This window comes from Octopus sinensis, linkage group LG25 (assembly GCF_006345805.1).
Source record: "Octopus sinensis linkage group LG25, ASM634580v1, whole genome shotgun sequence".
Lineage (NCBI taxonomy): Eukaryota > Metazoa > Mollusca > Cephalopoda > Octopoda > Octopodidae > Octopus > Octopus sinensis.
The window spans coordinates 4,622,490-4,647,071 of NC_043021.1; the positions used below are offsets into that span (position 1 = coordinate 4,622,490).

The 24,582-nt window shown below is 39.1% G+C and overlaps 2 protein-coding genes across 4 annotated transcripts in view; one reads left to right on the forward strand and one right to left on the reverse strand.

Annotated features, from left to right (window-relative positions):
* Nucleotides 1-9,385: 9,385 nt before the first annotated feature.
* Nucleotides 9,386-10,848, reverse strand: LOC115224411 (RING finger protein 121-like). Its single transcript, XM_029795308.2, has one exon. The coding sequence runs from the start codon at nt 10,793-10,795 to the stop codon at nt 9,566-9,568; it is 1,230 nt and encodes a 409-aa protein (XP_029651168.1). The 5' UTR covers nt 10,796-10,848; the 3' UTR covers nt 9,386-9,565.
* A 1,532-nt stretch (nt 10,849-12,380) lies between these two features.
* The window catches only part of LOC115224406 (RING-type E3 ubiquitin-protein ligase PPIL2), a 31,722-nt gene continuing 19,520 nt past the window's right edge, over nt 12,381-24,582 (forward strand). For 2 of the 3 annotated variants that reach the window (XM_036513386.1, XM_036513387.1), the window contains exons 1-6: nt 12,394-12,533; nt 15,034-15,129; nt 19,705-19,767; nt 20,841-20,892; nt 22,296-22,347; nt 23,975-24,066. In XM_036513386.1, the coding sequence (XP_036369279.1) occupies nt 12,502-12,533; nt 15,034-15,129; nt 19,705-19,767; nt 20,841-20,892; nt 22,296-22,347; nt 23,975-24,066 (387 nt within the window). In that variant the 5' untranslated portion in view covers nt 12,394-12,501. Of the gene's footprint in view, nt 12,534-15,033; nt 15,130-19,704; nt 19,768-20,840; nt 20,893-22,295; nt 22,348-23,974; nt 24,067-24,582 lie in introns of all 3 variants that reach the window. The other variant, XM_029795305.2, reaches the window with a different exon arrangement.

Sequence of the window (24,582 nt, forward strand, 5' to 3'; positions counted from 1 at the left end):
TGCCACCGGCACAGGGGCCAGGCGAGGCTGGCAGCGGCCACGATCGGATGGTGCTTTTTACATGCCACCTGCATGTAACACAAATATTGTGTTGTTGCTTGTGTTTTACATGCTTGCCCGTGGTTGAGACTGTTTAATGTGGCTTACCAGTTCAATGTTGAAGATTTTGGTTCTTTTAGGATTAACCTCTGCATGACATAACTTGGGGTGGAGGAGGAAGCTGAGAGGATTGAAAAGGGGACAGACAAATCGCCATATTTAATAAAATTAAAATGGTGTTAAACTATTTAAACTTATCCAACACAATGATGAAAAAAGAAGAAATATATATTTAGAACTAATTAAATGAGTGATTGGTATATTTGAATGGTTGATTTAGACTGTGTTTTACCCACATTAAAACTAAGTCCATTTTAGTTCCTGGATTTAAGGATATCATGAAAGGACTGGTTGAAGACCCAACCTTTCGAATTCTGTTACAGGGCTTAGAAAAACTGAAGGACCACTGAAATAAGTGTCTGAATCTGAGAGGGGAATATTCTTTTATTTGTTTCAGTCATTTGACTGCGGCCATGCTGGAGCACCACCTTAAGACTCCTTAATATGTTGAATAAAATCATATTAACTGATCCTGCTGTATTTTCTTTTATTCAAAACCTGGAACTTTTCAGCACATATATTATGTGACTAAAGCAGTTCAAGTTGTGGAAGGTCCCTGCTGAGGTTGGAAGTATTATGGTAGCTAATGTGCTGACAAATGCATTGCTTCACTCTATATATGTGGTCTGAAAGCCATACAGGTGAATGTGCGGCATAGTCTAATTTAGGAATTTATGCTTTATGTGTTTGAACTGGGCCATAACACTGCAGAGTTGGAGGCGCAATGGCCCATTGGTTAGGGCAGCGGACTCGCGGTCGTAGGATCGCGGTTTCGATTCCCAGACTGGGCGTTGTGAGTGTTTATTGAGCGAAAACACCTAAAAGCTCTACGAGGCTCCGGCAGGGATGGTGGTGATCCCTGCTGTACTCTTTCACCACAACTTTCTCTCACTCTTACTTCCTGTTTCTGTTGTACCTGTATTTCAAAGGGCCGGCCTTGTCACTCTCTGTGTCACGCTGAATATCCCCGAGAACTACGTTAAGTGTACACGTGTCTGTGGAGTGCTCAGCCACTTACACGTTAATTTCACGAGCAGGCTGTTCCGTTGATTCGGATCAACTGGAACCCTCGTCGTTGTAACCGACGGAGTGCTTCTAACACTGCAGAAGCAACTAAAAAATTTGTTGTACAAAAGGTGAAGTTGCAATTGATCACAGTACAGTAATCAGATGGTTCAAGAAATTTCGGGTTGCAACTTCAGCATTTGGGCAAGGTCAGATAGGACTAAATCCATGGATTCTGAGGCTGTGCTCCAAGCCACAGAGGCAAATCTGGCAAGCAGCACTTGGAGAGTATCAGGTAAGTTTGGCATCTCATGGATGTATACTATTGTCCAGCAAAAATACCTGGCACTGGTTAACAAAAAGCAATCTCTTCCGCAGAAAGATAATGTAAGACTCCATACCACTCAAATGACTCAGAATAAACTCCAGAAACTTGGAGGAATCAAACTGATGCCACACCCAACACATAGTCCAGACTTAGCTCCCTCGGATTATTACTTGATCCAATCCATGGCTCACATCCTGCACTTGCAGCATTCCATCAACCATGAGGAGGTGGAAAGTTCGGTGAAAGAGTTCTTGGCCCCAAAGGACAAGAACTGGTATGAGCATGGGGTCAAAGAACTGGCAGAAAAGCGGCTTCATATGGTGCAATACAATGGTCTTTACTTTGAATGCTAGGCAGTTTTTGTTGCAACTTGATAAATAAAGCAAATAAGTTACTGAAATATTCTAAAACTTTTGACTCGACACAATATAATGAGTAGATCAAAGGTACAATGAACGAGAAAAGTGCAAGAATACTGCAAGGTTCTTGTGGTATTCCTGCCAGGACCCCAAAGAAATATGTAACATCATCATCAGTTGATAAAATCCGAATAACAGTGTGTTTGTAGGGAATGTAGATTGCAACTACAACCGTGTTTGGGATGCTATACACACTGAGAATCCACATTAATTACAATTGGTGGAACGAAGTGAAAAATTTACTCTTTTATTTTTTTTCAGTCATTTGAATGCGGCCATGCTAGAGCACTGCCTTTAGTCGAGGAAATCGACCCCCAGGTCTTATTCTTTGTAAGCCTAGTACTTATTCTATCGGTCTCTTTTGCCGAACCACTAAGTTACGGGGACGTAAACACACCAGCATCGGTTGTCAAGCAATGCTAGGGGGACAAACACACACACACACACACATATATATATATATATATATATATATACACGACGGGCTTCTTTCAGTTTTCATCTACCAAATCCACTCACAAGGCTTTGGTTGGCCTGAGGCTATAGTAGAAGACGCTCACCCAAGGTGCCACGCAGTGGGGCTGAACCCGGAACCATGTGGTTGGTAAGCAAGCTACTTACCACACAACCACTCCTGCTAAAGTCTATAAATAATCTTAGATTCATTCAATTCAATAGGCCTTCATATTACAAAAAAATTGTGATATGTCCATCTTTTCAAAAAAAAAAATCATTTTAGTTTATTCTTAGTAATGGTTCAATAAGAAACTATGTTCTCAAAATCAACATTTTGCAGTAAATTTTAACTGTGGTAATGGATAAACTAATGCTTTTGTATTATTTGGTACAGTAGAATAAATGACTTTAATTAGTACTTGTTTCTCTATTCTTACTCACAACATCATAAGCGGAAAGTGTAACCTCTCGAAAGAGCTGTTCTTCACTCCTGCTCCAGAGCGTCGGCTGCGGGGTCATTCCGAAAAGCTCTATCTGCGACGATTTCATCTCAATCGAAGGAGAGGGGCTTTCTCCGTCCGGGTTGCGGATCCGTGGAATAAGCTGCCGGACGAGATAGTGAAGATGCCGACGACCGCTCGGTTCAAAGTCTCTCTTGACCTCAAGTGGCCTGAACTCTTTACATGAACACCACCCTGTACATAACTCCATGTCCCCCTACATGGCCTTGCTTTTTGAGCCAACTAACTAACTAACTAACATAACAGGAACATCTTCAAAAAGTTATGTACTTGTTTATCTTTGAATCAGTAATTGTACTAGAATTTAATATGAATCAATAAGTTGCACAGAGCCATCACACCTAAAGACCCTAAGATGTTGACAGCTTAAATGTTGCAAAATTTCAATTGAAGACGAATAAAGATGCATAAATCTCCATCCTTTATTATGTCTATCTACTACTATATTCTGGAATTTTACATGAAATTCTTCAAAGCAAACTCAGGATTTACCAACTGAGAGTACAACCATAATTGCTTGTCGTACATGATTCCTTGTTTCGCACTGTTCAATCACCATCATCATCATTGTTTAACGTCCGTTTTTCATGCTAGCATGGGTTGGACGGTTCAACTGGGGTCTGGGAAGCCGAAAGGCTGCACCAGGCCCAGTCAGATCTGGCAATGTTTCTACAGCTGGATGCCCTTCCTAACGCCAACCACTCCGTGAGTGTAGTGGGTACTTCTTACGTGCCACCAGCACAGATGCCAGGGGAGGCTGGCAAACTGCCACGATTGGATGGTGCTTTTTATGTGCCACCAGCACGGAGGCCAGACGAGGTTGGCAACGGCCATGATCAGATGGTGCTTTTTATATGCCACCGGCACGGAGGCCAGTCAGAGCGGCGCTGGCTACAGCTACGTTCGGATGGTTCTCTTACATGCCACCGGCACTGGTATCACAGCTACAATTTCCATTGATGTTGATCGATTAGCTAATTTTGGATTACAAGAGAGTGGGCATAAAGTATTTATCTGGATTTTAAAATCTCTATTCTTTGGTGTTACACAAGATAGTATCAAAAAGTCCTTATTTACCTAAGTTTTAACATCATTTCCTTTGAAATAGTCACCTTGCGCAACAAATTACCAGTCCCAGCATTCCTGCCACTTCTGGAATCTGGCCTGGAAGTCATTTTCTGTAAGCAAGCTGAAGACCTTCTACAATTTGCTCTGGATCTTGACAAGGGTGTTAAAACGGCGACCTCTGAGCTGCATTTTCATCTTGGACAAGAGATGGAAGTACACATATATATTGGGTTGGCAGGAAAGTAAATTTGTTTTTCGCAAATGCATGACATTACGATTTGTTTTGAATTACTTTTGTCAATGTTATGACCCTTTCCTTTTGAAATTTGATAGCCGTTACGTTTAGCTGACTTTAGAAGCAAATTGCACGTAATTTTGTTTACAGCTGTTAGTTCAGTGTCAATTTTGACATGGAGTGCAAAAACAAATATTTTTGCCATATTTTTTTATTTCTATAAAGGCTTTTTTTTTATTTTTGTAAAGGCAAGAAAGCTGCTGAGGCTCATAAACAGATGTGTGAAATTTATGGTGTTAATTGCTTAACAGAACACATATGACATAAATGGTTTAAAAAATTCCGTTCTGGAGATTTTTCCGTCAAAGATGACCAATGTTCTGGTCAACCTACTGAAGTTGATGATGACCGAATCAAAGCCATAACTGAATCTGATTGTCATATAAATGTGTGAGAGATTGCAGAGAGATTAAATGTATCACACACAACAATTGGAAATGAATTAAAATATCTTGGATTCATTAAGAAGCTCGATATTTAGGTTCTACATAAATTGAGAGAGATTTACTTTACACAACAAATCAATATTTTGCGATATGCATCTTGAATGCAATGAAATTGACTTTTTTTTTTGAAAACGAATCATCACTGGAGATGAAAAATGAATTGTCTACAATAACATCAAATGAAAACGATCATGGAACCAGCACAAACTACATCAAAAGCTGAATTGCATTAAAAAAAGGTCATGCTGTCAATTTGGTGGTGGGATTACAAAGGTGTTGTGTATTTTGAGCTGCTTCCAAGGAACCAAACAATCAATTCAGATGTTTACTGTCAACAACTAATGAAACTGGAAAAAGCAATAAAAAGAGAAAAAAAACAGCCAGAATTGGCAAATTGTAAAGGAATTGTGTTCCACCATGACAATGCTAGACCACACACGTCTTTGCTAACTCATGAAAAATTAATGGAGCTTGGTTGGGAAGTGATGTCACATCCACCATAGAGTCCTGACTTTGCATCATCAGATTACTATTTATTTCGAAGTTTGGAAAATTCTTTGAATGGTAAAACTTTCAATAATGATGATGAGCTGAAATTGTCTTGCTTCAGTTTTTGGCTGATAAGGACCAGAATTTATATGAGTGTGAAATCAGGAAATTGCCAGAAAAAGATGGAAAATATATAATTGATTTAAGTTCATTCTTTGCATGAAAAAAAGATGACTTTTATTTCAAACTAAAAAACTGAAATTACTTTCTTGCCAACCCATATATATATATATATATATATATATATATAATAAAATATTAGGGAATAAATCCAAACTTACAGGGAAAAATCAGATTTAGGATTGAATCCAATTTTATAGTAAGATAATATATTATATTAAATTAGAGATAAAACCACTATTAGGCAAATCAAACAATGAAAAACTTAAGCCAATACATAAGATTAATTAATTTATATTATTTTAAATATATATCAAAAGTATTAAAAGTTTAATTATTTGTTTGATTTGCCTAATAGTGGTTTTATCTCTAATTTAATATATTATATATATATATATATATATATATATACAAACACACATTCATGTGCACACACAGATATACATGTTCTTGTGTAAATAATATGTTTGTGTAGTTATGAAGCTCACTCTTCAGTCACATTTAGTCCAACTGCATAGTAGCCTCTCATATAACCTCATGCTGAACAATGCTTTGTGAGATGTGTACACACACACACACATATATATAGTATGGACTGGTTTGGTCATGTGATGCAGATGGATGAGGACAGCTGCATAATGAAGTGAAGATCACTTAAAGTAGAGAAAAGTTGTGGAAGAGCGAGACCCAGGAAGATATGGGGACAATTTCAAAATGCTGAAGCTTACAAAGGGGATGACAGAGGATTGAGATATGTGGTGCATTGCTATACTTGAGAAGACCTGTCTACCACAACAGAATTGAGACCCTAAAACGTGGGTGCCATGTAAAAAAGCATTTGTATAGGTGCTAGTGCCATGTAAAAACACCTGTGATGGACGGTTCGACTGGGGTCTGGGAAGCCAGGAGGCTGCACCAGGCTCCAGTCTGATCTGGTAGTGTTTCTACAGCTGGATGCCCTTCCTAACGCCAACCACTCCGTGAGTGTAGTGGGTGCTTTTATGTGCCACCGGAACGGGTGCTAGGGGAGGCTAGCAGCGGCCATGATCGGTTGGTGCTTTTTACGTGCCACCGGCACAGAAGCCAGTCAAGGCGGTACTGGCATCGGCCACGTTTGGATGGTGCTTTTTACGTGCCACCGGCACAGAAGCCAGATGAGGCGGTGCTGGCATCGGCCACGATTGGTTGGTGCTTTTTACGTGCCACCGGCACAGAAGCCAGTCAGGGCGGCCCTGGCATCGGCCACGTTTGGATGGTGCTTTTTACGTGCCACCGGCACAAATGCATATGGATGAATACAGCAGCATAAAAATGTGCTGATCTCTAAAAAAAGGGGGGGGGGCTGTGAAAGAGGAAGGTGTAGGACAAAGTGGTGAGAAATGATGTTCAATTGTTGAACAAAGATAACAAAGAACTGAGATGATCAACATTTTACTAAGCTGAGATGACCTATCCAGCTAAGGAAGATCAAGGTCATAAAGGAGTGTCCTTTATGTTGGTGACCCTGCACCCAATCCGTATCATCCTGACGAGCCTCCCCACCCCACTACAAACCATTTTCCTAACACTGCCCTCTCCCTCCTGCCCTGTTCACCACTTGCTGTTTTCCCCACTTCTATTGCCCTTTGCACTCCTACAAACCTACCTGCATACAATGTGTCCCCGTCAAACATCTTCCCCAGAACATATTCTCCTAACACCCCTGTCAATATTTATGCCCACACACTACATTTCATTCCCTTCCATCTCCCACTCCTTTTTTGCAATCTCACAACTGTACCCACCCACCCAATGCTTAGCTCCTATTCACTTATGCACACATTCCAGTAACTTGAGTGTACATCTATCACAATTTCATAATCTCTTTTTCTCCCTTCAGTTGGGGAGAGAAAGTGAGAAAGAAGACAATGAAAATCTTCTACTGCAAAACTAATTTTATACACACACACACATATATATATAACAAATGAAAGACAGAAGATGGAATATACGAGAATACATTATTTATCACAACAATTGTTTCGACACATCTAGCATCGACTCCTCTTGTGGGACACACAAAAAAACTGGTACAGGAGCATCCGGCGGTGCAGACGTATCTCGTCGGGTGATAAATAAATTTTAAAAACTCGTTAAAATGACTGTTCCATAATGCAACTTTCCATTTTGTAGAGAGAAAAACAGTCAGATGGAGGAAAATTCTTCACATAAATAGAAGATCCATATATATATACATACACACACACACACATATATATATATATATTCTTTCCATTCTTTCATTTATTTATAGTAAAAAAACACAAATTTCCACACGAAAGCATGTGATTTCTGCTCTTGGCATGTAGCTTCAACTGTGTTTTTCTGACGTAAATTTGCTACCCGGGTATCGGTTAACCGAATTATCCATACTAGGATAATTCACTCAACTACTTATATATATATAATATATATATATATATATATATATATATATATATATATATGTATGAGCATGTGTGTGTGTATAAATGTATGTATATATATATATATATATATAAACACACCCAAACATACAAGGCTCATTCCAGAGGTTTTGAGACGCTTTTAGGAGAGGCAGTTACAACTGTCCTAGATTATTGTAATTTTAGTATAGTATTACCATACATCTGAGAAGCTGGTCCACCAACTTTTTCTCTATTTCCAGATTGAAGGAGACGGCTGTAACAACACTTTGAGCAGAATGCTACAAGACACTGCTTGTCACAGTCGACCAGTTTGCAGAATGCAGTCGGGACATGAATACAATTTGGAAGTGCGCTATGCAATAAAGTTTTGTTAAACTGGGCAAAAAAAGGCTGAAGGATCTTATGAAACACTCCAGACTGTTTATGGATTAACTTGTATGAGCCAAGCATCTGATTTTCTGTTTTTCTCTAGCACAAGAGGCCATGCAAGCAAGTCCACCAAGAAGTTCATGATGATTCCCCTTTTCAACAGCAAGGCCATCATCTACATCCAGTGGGTTCCCTCAGACTAGACCAGTGGTTTTCAGCCAGGGTTCCGCCACTACAGTCCAAGGGGTTCCACAAGAAGTTACAAAACTGCTAAAATCGGCAATAATTTTTTTTATTCTCCTGTGCAGATATGTGTGCATAAGACTATTAAATTATTGCACAGGGGTTCCTCGAGCCAGTGGAATGTTTCCTTGGGGTTCTGCTCCAGCAAAAAGTTTGAAAAGCACTGGACTAGACAATCAAGAAAGAGTGCTCTGTTGAGGTTTTGAGGGAGTTCAGGAAGAGATTTCATTGCAAAAGGTCAGAGCTCTTCCATTCAAGTCAGTGGCACCTGAACCAAGAACAATACACCTGTCCACACTTTCATCCTGGTAACCAACTACTTGACAGAGATGAATATGAAAATTGCCCTTCAGTCCAAGCCTCGCTCCCAGTGACCTTTGGTTGTTCCACAAATTGAAGGAAATGGAGATTGTGACAAGGGTGCTGGACACTTTCATTCTGAATGACATCCATGGCTGGAGCAGAAGTGGATTGAAGTCAGAGGATCCTCCTACTTTGAAGAAGATTAGAGTTTTGTAATTCTTTGAAATTAATAAATGTCTCTCCTGAAAAAGTCTTAAAACTTCTGGAATGCACCTTGTATCTATCCATCAATCTAAAACTTACACAGGGTAATAATAGTGGACTGACTGAATCATTTGCAAAGTGTCGAACAAGATGTTCCCACTCTGTACAGTTGGTCTTTCATTTTCCCCATTTCAATAAAATTTCTATCACATGGTGGCATGTGTTAGCATGGCAACAGCTGGGCCAAAATTTAAAGCCCAAATACCTAGCCCAACTGTTGAGCTCTGATGACAGGTGACGCGACACACTGATTGGAATAGACTATCTCTCTCTATATATAAACACCCTATATTACTGCCAACAAAATACACAACACACACACATATACATTATACAATTATAAATAGCTCGTGTAAGAAATGTCTTTCGTTTAACTTATAAATAACCAAACAGTTATATTTACACATGTCAACATAGAATAGACAGAAACTTTATAACAATTCTCAAATACCATCATCTGTTTAAAAAAAATATAAAATATAAAACAAGAGAAAAAGATAAACCGAAACAATCTCACGTCTAATTGACGTAATACAGTTTGTGTTTGTGTGTTTAGTGAAACATTGTGGGTGGTTATTCCAGGCCTAGAATCCAGTTGATTCCTTGTACCAGAACTATAATCACCGGTTGCCAAACTACCAAATAACGAATCCAGTCCAAAAGGTTTCCGTACAATACGTGGGGACGCTCCCACGGACTGGGAAACATGCGTTTTAAATCCACTTTCTCTTTGCAGTAGGGGCAAGTTTGTTTTTTACCGACAATACACCATCCGCGGATACAGAACTCGTGGAAGGAGTGACCACAGGTTAACTTGCAGATCTTCTCGGCAGCAACCACCGGTCGAACGTTGTCCGGATCGTCGCTATCTGAGTCGATGTCGTTCCGATGTTCCAAATATCTGCTGTCGTCCGAGGATGTCCGATCGGAGCTCACCGACGTAGGATTGCCACAAACAGCGCAAAGCCGCCAGTCGTAGTCGCGGTTGGGGAGACCAGAAGGTGTATAGAAACCGATGTGTGCGGCCATGGTATCGGAGCACACCTCGGCAAAGTCCCGTCCGACAACTCCGAAATAAAGACCATAAAACAAGATCAGCATCGCAAAATCCATGGCAGCTTGAAATCGGATGAGAAAGAGGAGGTTCAAGCCGAAGATGGTGAACATTATGATGAAGTATCCGATTAATCCCATCGTGTAACTTAGTTTATAGAGAAAAAGAAACCACTTATAAACAAGGCGGGGAGTATTTCCGGACAACGGTTTCGCCGTGGCTTTCAGAGTGACAAAAGCTGTCACCACGGAGAATATTATCCAAACAATAACAAAACGGTACCAGTGGAATTTGATACTAAAAGCTAAGGGAATGAGCCACATTCCCAGGAGAGTAGCTCGTTTGAAAGATCGGAAGTGTCTCTCTTTCCATTGAACTAACAGAAACTGAGCAACGACGAGTGTTGCGAGTAGAATGAGTATCATTTCTAAGTGCATGGTTTCATGTCCTCTGTGTTTCTCGTGGAGTCGTTGGTGTTCCTTTAGCCATCGTTGTTGATCGGCGGATAACCGGGACAGGTCCAGAGTAAGGTTGTAGTGTCTGTGTATGTGTCCGTGTCCTCCAGCGTGTTGGAAACGACGAGCTCGAATCGGATTTATGGCCATTGCGTTATTTCGGTTCCCGACGTCTACTATTATGTCCCGAGCGTGGAAGAGTTCCGTTGTCTTCGGTTGTTTCATAAGGACCTGGCTACCGGTTGAAGGTGAGCCGAGCATTTGGTCGCCGGGATTACCAAGACGACCGGCCATACTGGAATAGAGGCGAAACGTCAGTCGGTCTAGAGTTATCCCTCTTGATCACTGCGAACCGCTTACGTCAATCTTCAGAAATCCCCGATTCCTCCCCCCCCACCACTGCCAACATCATTTTGTATTCTCTTACGACTTCAATCAATATCTTAAATGTTTTGAGATAGGAAAAAAATAAATAAAGCCAAAATAAAATTTAATTTGTTGTGTCTGGGGAGAGTCATTCTCTTTTAGTGCCTTATTGTATAACACGCACACCGGTAAAATTTCTGCTAATTTCTTATTTTTATTTTCTAAAATTTTCTTGATTATTGACGCAACGAAAATTTTAGAAAATAAAAATAAGAAATAAGTGGAAACTTTACCAGTGAGTGAGTTAACATTATAAGGCACTAAAAGAAAATGACTCTCCCCAGATACAACAAAATATGCTTCAACACACGAACTCATATAAAGAATCTTGCAAACCAAATCCCAAAACAAAATTTAATTTAAAATTCTGGAAATCATGAAGTAATTTGACTTCGTTTTAAATGTATATTTAAAATCCATTTCATATAAAATTTCTAAAATTTGAAACGGAAACACGGGAAGCCCATCGGAGTTGTTATTGTGTTGAACAAAACACTCCCTCATCATCTTCGCAACCGTGATATAAGTAAAGCTTCTGGAATCTTTATTATAGGCACAATGGCGCGATAAGTAAAGCTTCTGTTGTTGTTTAGCTCCTGGTCAGCTTTATACTGCTGACTTATGATCAGAAGCATCCTAGCTCTGGTCATCTCTCTTTCTCTCTTTTACTTGTTTCAGTCATTTGACTGCGGCCATGCTGGAGCACTGCCTTTAATCGAGCAACTCGACCCGGAGACGTAAACACACCAGCATCGGTTGTCAAGCAATGCTAGGGGAACAAAGACAGACACACAAACACATATATACGACAGGCTTCTTTCAGTTTCCGTCTACCAAATCCACTCACAAGGCATTGGTCGGCCCGGGGCTATAGCAGAAGACACTTGCCCAAGATGCCACGCACTGGGACTGAACCCGTAACCATGTGGTTGGTAAACAAGCTACTTACCACACAGCCACTCCTGCGCCTATCTGTTTATAAAAATAATTTATTTACTTAGTTTGAAAAATTATTTACTTTGCGTTTTATTTACTTTGTTCGAAAAATATTATTTAATTTTCTTTGATTTGTATTGAACCTTGAACTACAAACATGTATCGCCAATACGTGCAAGTCGTTCTAGGATCGACTACTTACGACTAGCTAGCGCGGATGTGCGAGTGCGCGCACCGGGACCACTGTTCGCTAGTGGTACCCACCCATACGAGTACATCAGCCAGAGGGTGGGGGCTTCCCGACCCCTGTCCTAGGTGACAGTCGTAAAACTTCTGACATGTGTCTACAGCAGTGGTTTTCAACCAGGGTTGCGCAAGAAGTTACAAAACTGCTAAAATCGGCAGTAATTTTTAATTCTCCTGTGCAGATATGTGTGCATAAGACTATTAAATTATTGCACAGGGGTTCCTCGAGCCAGTGGAATGTTTCCTTGGGGTTCCGCTCCAGCAAAAAGTTTGAAAAAGCACTGGTCTACAGGACCAGGACTCACTTCGGAAAGGAAGCAATAAGGGGACACAACTACTAAACACGCGTCTTTTGACAAAGGAGATAAAGAAAGTCGTCGACTGCAACAAACATGGGGAAGAAACAACATCAGAAAGATAAGCTGTGAGTTGAATTGTTCAGTTTTATTATTTCTGGCTCCCGTTTATCTATTCGTTTTTAATATATTAACACGACAATGTTCACGTTTCATCATTTCAAGAGTTAAAAGTTACTTTCTTATTAGTTCTTATTGTTTAATTTGGAATAATAACATCCCTAAATCCATTTCTCTGTTTCGGAACTTTCACAAATCTCACTTGGAAAATGATGGATATAAATGAGATTTCGTCGGCAATCTTTCGTCTCTAGTAGACCTTTCCGTCGATTTCCGTAAAAAAATTTTTTTTTTTACATATGGGCTTGCGGGAACTTTTGAAGTAATGAGAGCGAAAGAGACTAAGAGAAAGCGATTGTATGACGAGGGAAGTTCTTTTGAAGTTACCCTGCATGGGAAGCATTGATGTACATGTGTGTGTGTGTTTGATGGGGTGTGGGAGACAGACAGTATGTTGTGTAAGTGAAGTGCTTCTGTTAGTGTGTGTGAAAGAAAGAGATAACTGAAATTTTTTACTCGGTGTATGTGTATATGTATGTATATTACTTCAAAAGTTCCCGCAAGCCCATATGTAAAAAAAAAAAAAATTTTTACGGAAATCGACGGAAAGGTCTACTAGAGACGAAAGATCGCCATTTCGTCCACACATTCTGTAGACAGTCACAAGGGGTTTTCAAATTACTTCTACAACTGATAAAGTCCTCAGAGTAGGATTATTACTTCATATAAGGACCCTTTTTTTAACAGGTTGAATCCTGTTGTTCCGTAGCATCGTTATTGGTTCGTTTCAAATTACGACAATTTTAGGGCCAAAATAATACAAGAGTGAGTTAATCTTTACTTCCTTACCGGGTCACGAAAACAAAACAAAAACAGGTGCAACGGGTGTAAAAAAAAAAAGGGGACGCAAAACAAAAATGTGCGCAAACCGACTGGGGGTAGGGAGAGGACTTTCAAAAAATTCACAAAATCCGAGTTTTTCCCTCATAACTTTTAGAAAAATGGATTTTGGTAAATTCTGGGAAGTACACAGACAGGTATTAAAAAATCCGAGTTTTTTTTTTTTTTTTTTTTAGTGAAACTTGTGCAGGTGTACTTCGCAAAATTCACCAAAATCTTTTCCGAAGGGGTGAGGAGAGGACGGAAATTCACAAGGTCCGATTTTTTCCCTCATAACTTTGAGGCAAATGAATATCTTTTAATGAAATTAGATATAAATACCTTTCAAACGGCATATAGAGAGAAAGATGTTTTTAAGGATTTTGAACAAACTACTGCATTACTCCAATTCTAATATCAGATGCATCTATTATCATTGATAGAGGAGCATCTGGTAGCAGATGGGCTGGTAGGGGAACTTTGGTTGATTATTTTTTTATATCATTAAAAGATTGCAATTCTGTTTGAGTTTTAGGAACAAAAATATTTGTAATGGCATCTACTTTTTACTTTGGTAGACAAATTCTATCTTTATCAATATGTCCCAAAACTGTGATAGGAGAAATGCCCAAAAGACATTTACTAGGGTTAATTATGACACTCTACTGTGACAATCTAATAAAATGTTGTTCTAAATTTTATTCATGCTGCTCTTCCATAGTTCTAACAATTAACAAGTCATCGATATAGGGAAAGACAATGTCCAAACCATCAAGCTCTAGAAACCTGCCAGGCATAGAACCTAGTGGGGTCTTGGCAAGTTGGTGTAATGAGGAATAAGTTGGACATAAGAGGAATTGTATGTAGTGTGCAACAGAGGAGACTTGTTTGGTCATGTGATGTGGATGGATGAGGACAGTTGCATAAAGAAGTGCCAATCACTTAAAGTGGAGGGAAGTTGTGGAAGAGGGGGACCCAGGAAGACATGGGATGAAGTTTTGAAGTCCAATCTCAAATTGCTGAACTTACAAAGATGACAGAAGATGGAGATATGTGGCACATTGCTGTACTTCAGAAGACCTGTCCACCACAACAGAGTTGAGATCCTAAAACCTAGGTACCATGTAAAAAGTTTTGTTATTTGTGCTGGGGCCACTTAAAAAGCACCTGTGATGGTGCCACATGAAAAGCACTCTGTACACTCTCTGGAGTGGTTGGCATTAAGAAGGGAATCCAGCCATAGAAACGAAGCTAAAACAGACTCTGGAATCTGGTTTGGCCTCTGGCCCTACCAGTTCCTTTTAAGCCATCCAACCCATGTCAGCATGGAAAACAGATATTTGATGATGATGGCGATGACAGGAGCGGCTGAGACCCACTTTTTGTTTTATTCCTAGGCATAGTGCTTCCTGCAAATGTGTCCTTCCTCCTTTTTCAAGATGGTTGGGTGTGTTGTGAGTGATATTTGGCTGGTATTTGTAGCACATTGAATGACTGTATGGATGTTTCCTTGCTGTTTCACTAATTCATTATTCTTTGACCTTGGCAGAGAGTATACTGTATATATAACACACCCTCTCTCTCTATATATATAATTTCATTGACACATTGTGTGCATTCTATCAACAGGTATCTTACTAATACTGAATGGAGGACTGAATTTGGAGGTTTCAAGGAGAAACAAAATGCTGATAAATTCCGTAGACTTCCTTTTAGCTGTTGCAGGTAAGCTTTAATGTCTCCCCACTCTCTCTCTCTCTCTCTCTCTCTCTCTCAATATATATATATATATTGGCTGTGTGGTAAGTAGCGTGCTAACCAACCACATGGTTCCGGGTTCAGTCCCACTGCGTGGCATCTTGGGCAAGTGTCTTCTGCTATAGCCCTGGGCCGACCAATGCCTTGTGAGTGGATTTGGTAGACGGAAACTGAAAGAAGCCTGTCGTATATATGTATGTATATATATATATATGTATGTGTTTGTGTGTCTGTGTTTGTCCCCCTAGCATTGGTTGACAACCGATTCTGGTGTGTTTACATCCCCGTCACTTAGCGGTTCGGCAAAAGAAGACCGATAGAATAAGTACTGGGCTTACAAAGAATAAGTCCAGGGGTCGATTTGCTCGACTAAAGGTGGTGCTCCAGCATGGCCGCAGTCAACTGACTGAAACAAGTAAAAGAGTAAAGAGTATATATATATATATATATATACCAATTAAGGACTGAACACGAAAAGTGGACCGTCAACATGCTAGATATAGACGTCAAATCGCCATTCTCCACAAAAAGTCTATGTTCTCAGATCCAAACTCAACACCAAACCAAAACAATAAACAAGTGAAAAATATACGTATATTTTTCACTTGTTTATTGTTTTGGTTTGGTGTTGAGTTTGATCTGAGAACATAGACTTTTTGTGGAGAATGGCGATTTGACGTCTATATCTAGCATGTTGATGGTCCACTTTTCGTGTTCAGTCCTTAATTGGTATATATAAATATTTTAATCTTCGGATTCTTTCTTTAATATGCTAGACCACTGGTTCTAATTGATAAATATCAATTTTTACCCTTAATTTAATTTTATATATATATATATATATATATATTATATATACCAATTAAGGACTGAACACGAAAAGTGGACCGTCAACATGCTAGATATAGACGTCAAATCGCCATTCTCCACAAAAAGTCTATGTTCTCAGATCAAACTCAACACCAAACCAAAACAATAAACAAGTGAAAAATATACGTATATTTTTCACTTGTTTATTGTTTTGGTTTGGTGTTGAGTTTGATCTGAGAACATAGACTTTTTGTGGAGAATGGCGATTTGACGTCTATATCTAGCATGTTGATGGTCCACTTTTCGTGTTCAGTCCTTAATTGGTATATATAAATATTTTAATCTTCGGATCTTTCTTTAATATGCTAGACCACTGGTTCTAATTGATAAATATCAATTTTTACCCTTAATTTAATTTTATATATATATATATATATATATATATATATATAAGATACATTAGGGTATTTAATACCACTTGCTAAAGTCAGAGCCATTGCTCCAAAAACCATAAAAATTACAATAAAGATACACACGAGCAATGCAATGAACATATGAGAAATAGGTTTACCTTTACTTTGAATACATCAGTAATTAATGTATATTTCAATACCAATTGATTTCATGCTTTGCTCTGCTAGCTTCAGTTGAAAATAACATTTTAACCCTTTAGTGTTCAGATTACTCTGTTAAATGTAATACTTTTTCACTCAAATTGTTTTGAATTAATCATGCATTATCTTATAGCTTTGAGGTTTCAATGATGTGATTGTTAATTTTCAGAATGGCATTGTAGGTTAGGAGCGAGAGACTAGATATCGCCAGTTTGAATATAAAACATGTAGAATATATTGGGCCGGATTCAGCCGGTTTAAACACTAAAGGGTTAAACATCTATTTCTAAAATATTCACTACGTTAGCTTGTGTGTGTTCCTTACTTTAAACGTCCTTCTCCGTTTAAAAGAAACTATCGTAAACAAGAAAGATTTGAATAAAGATGTATTATTACCATTATTTATAGTATTGGGTTGGTGCATAATTATTGCGGCTTTTTTTCAACAAAAACTATAACAATATTTAACAAAATCATCTTTAAATGACCGTCTGACCATCTGCTAAGCAAATGGGAAGCAGTAATTGAAGTGGATGGTGAATATGCTCCAGAATAATCATCTAAAGATGTTTTTGTTAAATAAAATTCGTTGAAAAAAAAAGCCACAATAATTATGCACCAATCCAATAATAATAAGGTGGTTAGCAAGTTCACACCTTTACAGGTATAAACAATGAGTGCTTTATAGATATTTGATTGGATTTATTGATCCTTTTTACTTTTACTTTTTACTGTGTGTGGGTGTATGTGTATGTATGTATATGTGTATATATCTGAATATTATATATATATATATAAGATACATTAGGGTATTTAATACCACTTGCTAAAGTCAGAGCCATTGCTCCAAAAACCATAAAAATTACAATAAAGATACACACGAGCAATGCAATGAACATATGAGAAATAGGTTTACCTTTACTTTGAATACATCAGTAATTAATGTATATTTCAATACCAATTGATTTCATGCTTTGCTCTGCTAGCTTCAGTTGAAAATAACATTTTAACCCTTTAGTGTTCAGATTACTCTGTTAATGTAATACTTTTTCACTCAAATTGTTTTGAATTAATCATGCATTATCTTATAGCTTTGAGGTTTCAATGATGTGATTGTTAATTTTCAGAATGGCATTGTAGGTTAGGAGCGAGAGACTAGATATCGCCAGTTTGAATATAAAACATGTAGAATAGAATATATTGGGCCGGATTCAGCCGGTTTAAACACTAAAGGGTTAAACATCTATTTCTAAAATATTCACTACGTTAGCTTGTGTGTGTTCCTTACTTTAAACGTCCTTCTCCGTTTAAAAGAAACTATCGTAAACAAGAAAGATTTGAATAAAGATGTATTATTACCATTATTTATAGTATTGGGTTGGTGCATAATTATTGCGGCTTTTTTTCAACAAAAACTATAACAATATTTAACAAAATCATCTTTAAATGACCGTCTGACCATCTGCTAAGCAAATGGGAAGCAGTAATTGAAGTGGATGGTGAATATGCTCCAGAATAATCATCTAAAGATGTTTTTGTTAAATAAAATTCGTTGAAAAAAAAAGCCACAATAATTATGCACCAATCCAATAATAATAAGGTGGTTAGCAAGTTCACACCTTTACAGGTATAAACAATGAGTGCTTTATAGATATTTGATTGGATTTATTGATCCTTTTTACTTTTACTTTTTACTGTGTGTGGGTGTATGTGTATGTATGTATATGTGTATATATCTGAATATATATATATATATACGAGGGGCGTTCAATAAGTAATGCCCCTGACCCACTTCTCATAGCAGTAGAGCAGTTATTAGTCTTTTTCTACATAGAAACCACCCAGAGTTACACATTTCTCCCATCGTTTGATGCAGCTCTAGAGACCGTTTTTGTAGAAGACCCCAGCTTGGTCCTCCAACCACGACGTGACTTCAGAAATCAAGGCTGCATCATCTGGGAAATGCTTTCCTTTCAAAAACAACTTCATGGCTGGGAAGAGGTGAAAATCAGAGGGTGCAAGGTCAAGAGAGTAGGGAGGATGGGGGAAGAATTCATAGCCGCACGCCTGTGCTTCTGATCTGGCGACACACGAGTTGTGGTCCGGAGCGTTGTCCTGCAGGAGGAGGATGCCTTTGCTGATCTTGCCCCGTCTCTTGATTTTGATATCTTCTCTTAATTTCCTCAAAAGTGAAGCATAATAGGCTCCTGTAATTGTGGTACCCTTTGCCAGGAAATCTGTCATCACTACTCCGTCCTGGTCCCAGAAGACTGTGAGCATGACCTTGCCAGTGGAGGGCTGCACCCTTGCCTTCTTTGGAGGAGGTGAGTCACGGTGCTTCCACTGCATTGACTGGGCTTTGGTCTCTGGATCATAGTGATGGACTCAGGTTTCATCCTGTGTAATCAGTCTTTTGGAAAATTTTGACTCATCTTCTTGGCACATCTCCAAATTCATCCTCGAGCACACGACGCATTCTTGCTTCTGGAAAGGTTTGAGCAACCTGGGAATCCATCTGGCAGACACCTTTTGCATATGCAAATGGTCATGAATGATAGTTTCCACAGACCCGGTACTAATCTTGACCGCATGGGCTATTTAGTGAATAGTTATGTGTCGATCTTCCAAAATGTCAGCATCAACTTGACGGACAGATACCTCATCAATGGCAGAAGGGGGCGACCAGATCTGGGAGCTGTTTCCACAGAGTTCCGACCATGTTTGAATTCACGATGCCAGCGTTTTACAAGGTCATATGATGGGGCATCATCACCATAAGTTACTTTCATTTCATCAAAAGTCTCCTGTGGTTTGCATCCTTTCAAATACAAAAACCGGATCACTGCTCGACACTCAACAGGCTCCATTTCACACTTGACTCAGTTCAAACACCTGTAAATCAGAAACCACAATTAGTTCAGAGCTGTAATTTGCCAGTTAATCTATAGAGATATAAATAATTGCACATTCAAAATTTCAGCTTGATCAAACAACTGCAAGTGGGTCAGAGACATTACTTATTGAACGTCCCTCGTATGTGTGTATATATATATATATATCGAACTGTCTCCCTATCTGTTCGCCTGTCCCATCCTTTTTTTTTTTTGTCTCATTCCAGCCTGTCATTGCAACCTTTTGAACATCCTTACTGCACGAAGGACGGTATTGTATATGACTTGATGTGAGTACTATTCTCTGCCTACTCTTATATAATATAGTTGCATATAATTTGAAATACTTGTATTTGTCTTTATATGTATATAGGTATGTATGTATGTATACACTTGTGTGTGTCTTTGTGTTTATCTGTATATGTCTGTGCATGAATATCAGTGTATGCATGCATGTGTATAAAAGTTTGTATGTATACATATATATTAAATGTCTATATAAAAATGTATTATCATGTGTATATTAGGGTCGCCAGCCTCATCTGGCACCTGTGTCGGTGGCACATAAAAACACCATCCGAGCGTGGCCGTCTGCCAGCCTCGTCTGGCACCTGTGTCGGTGGCACATAAAAAACACCATCCGAGCATGGCCGTTCGCCAGCCTCGTCTGGCACCTGTGTCGGTGGCACATAAAATCACCCACTACACTCTCGGAGTGGTTGGCGTTAGGAAGGGCATCCAGCTGTAGAAACACTGCCAGATCTGACTGGCCTGGTGCAGCCTTCGGGCTTCCCAGACCCCAGTTGAACCGTCCAACCCATGCTAGCATGGAAAACGGACGCTAAACGAAGATGATGATGATGATGATGATCTAGAACTCTGCATATATATACTCTTTGAGATTTTGTTTATGTTTCAGAGCCCATGTGCAAATGTATCACTCCTAGATTACATTTGTTCATGAATTTCTCCAATATATTATAATTTACTGAGTGGTTGTATACTGTCAACATAACATGACAGTCCCGTAATGTTGACAGTATACAGCCACTCTATCGCCCCACCACCGCTCGTGTCTCTGAGACATTTAGAAATTCAATATTTATAATTATAATTTATTATTTTTGATTTAATCAGGTATTCACTATTGCATATTAGTCCTTCAGTGATCCAGTTTATTCATATGTATATTTTTCTCTCCCTCTCTCTCTCTCTCTCTCTCTCTCTCTCTCTCTCTCTCTCTCTCTATCTCGCTCTCTCACACACACACACACCTAAGTGTGTGCATATGACATTCTAAAGTTATTGCTTCTTCTGTCACATTGTTGATCTTAGTTTCCTCTATTTTTTTTCCAACAATCAGAAACATTGTTCCATTCCTGAAGAAATATGGCAAAAATCCTGTCACAGGAGAGGTAAGTTTAAGACATGTCATTGCCGTAGAATTAATTCTGGAGGTGTTGGTGGTACTGATGGTGATAATAACTGTCATACTTTAACCCCTTTGATACCAACCTGCCCAAGATCACCACTGCTTCTATGATGCAAAGTTTCATAGAAGTGATCTTGATAAAAGTTTCCCATGAAAATTCCTTGTTAATTTGTGTTCTAATTAGCAGCTTAGTAATGACCAACATATATCAAATTCTTTATTGTTTTCCAAATTAATTGAAGCAATTGCAATGTATTTCGTTTTGGGATTTGGTTTGCAAGATTCTTTATATGAGTTTGTGTGTTGAAGCATATTCTGTTGTGTCTGGGGAGAGTCATTCTCTTTTAGTACCTTATTATTTAACACACTTGAGAGTCAAGACTTTTGAAAAGGTTGCAAGATGCAACGAAAATTTTAGGAAAATAAAAAGATGAAATAAGTGGAAATTTTACCGGTGAGTGTGTCAAATAATAAGGTACTAAAAGAGAATGACTCTCCCCAGACACAACAGAAAATGCAATGTAGTTCAACAGAAATATGGTAACAAAAGGATTAACTATAGCTGTGTGATATTAGTGGGGATGGTAGTTGTGGGATAGCAGTGGTTGTGCACTAGTGATGGTGATAGCAGCAGTGGTTGTTTGGTGGTGGTGATTGTAGCATTTGTACAAGATTCTTTGTTGTAGCAGTGATAATGGTGGTGGTTTGTGATCATGGCAGTGGAGTGGCACAGTGGTGGTGGTGGTGATGGATATGTTATCGGTTGTGGTGGCGTCAGTGTGCATGGTTGCAGTGCTCATTGATATCAAGGATAACATTGCTGTCGCTATTAATCATCACCAAGGTGGTGAACTGGTAGAATCATTAGGATGCCAGGCAAAATGCTTAGCAGCATCTTGTCCAGCTTCACTTTCTGAATTCAAATTCCACTGGGGTCACCTTTGCCTTTCATCCTTTCATCCAAGCACTGGGGGCAGTGTAATCGACTTGCCCCCTTCCCTGAAATTACAGGTTATGTGCCAAAATTTTAAACCAGTATTACAACCACCACCATCATCATCATCATCATCATCACCACTACTACTATTATCACCTATTTCTTTACTATCCTCAAGGGGCTAAACACAGAGAGGACAAACAAGGACAGACAAACGGATTAAGTCGATTATATCGACTCCCAGTGCGTAACTGGTCCTTAATTTATCGACCCCGAAAGGATGAAAGGCAAAGTCGACCTTGGCGGAATTTGAACTCAGAACGTAACGGCAGACGAAATATGGCTACGTATTTCGCCTGGCGTGCTAACGTTTCTGCCAGCTCACTACTACTATTATCACCATCATTAGTTATCCTCATCAGTTCATTATTTTTCTTTTTGCCTTTCAGAAAATGTCCATGAAGCAGATGATTAAATTGAATTTCTTCAAGAACTCCAGTGGTAAGATATTTTTGTTATTTTAGATAATGGTGTGAGGCCCCTGTACTGTAGTATTGTTCATATATCTGGGACAATGTTGCTATTGTACATACAAACACCCCCAGAACCCCATTAGGAGAGCTGGTGACTTCTGGAGCGATGCTGCTGATACAACTACAAGTACCATTCCGCAGTGGTTGATTGGCAGAGTTGTCAGAAGGGATACCTTATGGTATTTGCTTTGGCCCTTTGTGTTCTGGGTTCTTGGGTGGGAGACTTAAATTTGTAACCTGGTTTAACACTGCCGTCTTCCTCTTGGATGCCTTTTTTAGAATTCACTTTGTTACAGCATTTGAATCAAGTTGCTGGTTTTAAAGTAACTTCAACCATCTTGAAAGCTCTGAAAAGAAAGATGAATTGATTTTTAAAAAAAAGTAAGGAAAGAAAACACCCTAGGTCCATAATTCTGTCCTACCATTACATATACACAAGCAACCTGCATCCCCATTACCGTACTACTCCCATATTTGGGACAATCTTTTACTCTTTTACTTGTTTCAGTCATTTGACTGCGGCCATGCTGGAGCACTGCCTTTAATCGAGCAAATCGACCCCGGGACTTATTCTTTTGTAAGCCCAGTACTTATTCTATCGGTCTCTTTTGCCGAACCGCTAAGTGACGGGGACGTAAACACACCACCATTGTTTGTCAAGCGATGTTGGGGGGACAAACACAGACACACAAACACACACACGCATATATATATATATATATATATATATATACATATATACGAAGGGCTTCTTTCAGTTTCCGTCTACCAAATTCACTCACAAGGCTTTGGTCGGCCCGAGGCTATAGTAGAAGACACTTGCCCAAGGTGCCATGCAGTGGGACTGAACCCAGAACCATGTGATTGGTAAATAAGCTACTTACCACACAGCCACTCCTGCACCTATGGTATGTTTCTAAAAGGAAAAGAAAATGAAAGGTCATTGTACTGATTTGACAAAAGACCCTTTCCTTACCATATTTTTCTTGAAATACACCTTTTCTTTTCTTCACTTTGTTTGAAAAATAATGAAGAATATAGTAAACTAACTCTGTCGTTATTAAGTAGACCTTTAGAACATAGATTAACAATTACATTACTTTAGAAACAAGAAGTTTGTACCAGAGAACCAGAGGTGGTCTTTGGTGGGTCAGTATCAAAAGGTGAGCTGGCAGAAACGTTAGCACGCTGGGCGAAATGCGTAGCCATATTTCGTCTGCCGTTACGTTCTGAGTTCAAATTCCGCCGAGGTCGACTTTGCCTTTCATCCTTTCGGGGTCGATTACATAAGTACCAATTACGTACTGGGGTTAATATAATCGACTTAATCCATTTGTCTGTCCTTGTTTGTCCTCTCTGTGTTTAGCCCCTTGTGGGTAGTAAGGAAATAGGTATCAAATTATTTAACTGACCCACTACAAACATACTGTTACAACTACTACCCTCCTCCCTCATTGTAACCTTTCTTTTTCGTTTGTGCTACTACTACTATAGCACTTCCTGAACCTCTGGTAAACTGTCAAACACTATCCATCCTAAATCAGTTAATGCTGCCTGTTCTATTCCTCTCTAAATATCCGTGTGATCTTTTGCAGGAAACTACCATTGCCCAGTTACATACAAAGTGTTCAACGAAAACACCCATATCCTGGCTGTTGCTACTAGTGGCAATGTGTATTCACATGAGGTGAAGTATTTCATATTTCTTTACAGTATTTCCTTTCTGCATGTGTGTGTTTTCTGAGTTCATGTGTACATATATTTCTACGATTAGATCTAATTATCTTTTGGATACTCTTTTACTCTTTTACTTGTTTCAGTCATTTGACTGCGGCCATGCTGGAGCACCGCCTTTAATCGAGCAACTCAACCCCGGGACTTATTCTTTGTAAGCCCAGTACTTATTCTATCGGTCTCTTTTGCCGAACTGCTAAGTGACGGGGACATAAACACACCAGAATCTGTTAAGCAATGCTAGGGGGACAAACACAAACACACACACACATATTTATACATATATACGACGGGCTTCTTTCAGTTTCCGTCTACCAAATCCACTCACAAGGCTTTGGTCGGCCCGAGGCTAATAGCAGAAACACTTGCCAAGTGGTAAACAGGCTACTTACCACACAGCCACTCCTGCACCTATATACTTTTTATATATATATACTGGATATATAATTTTTTTTTTATATGCATCTGT

What these genes read in the sequence shown, in the direction of transcription:
- LOC115224411 (XM_029795308.2), bottom strand. Translation starts at nt 10,795, where the DNA reads ATGGCCGGTCGTCTTGGTAATCCCGGCGACCAAATGCTCGGCTCACCT.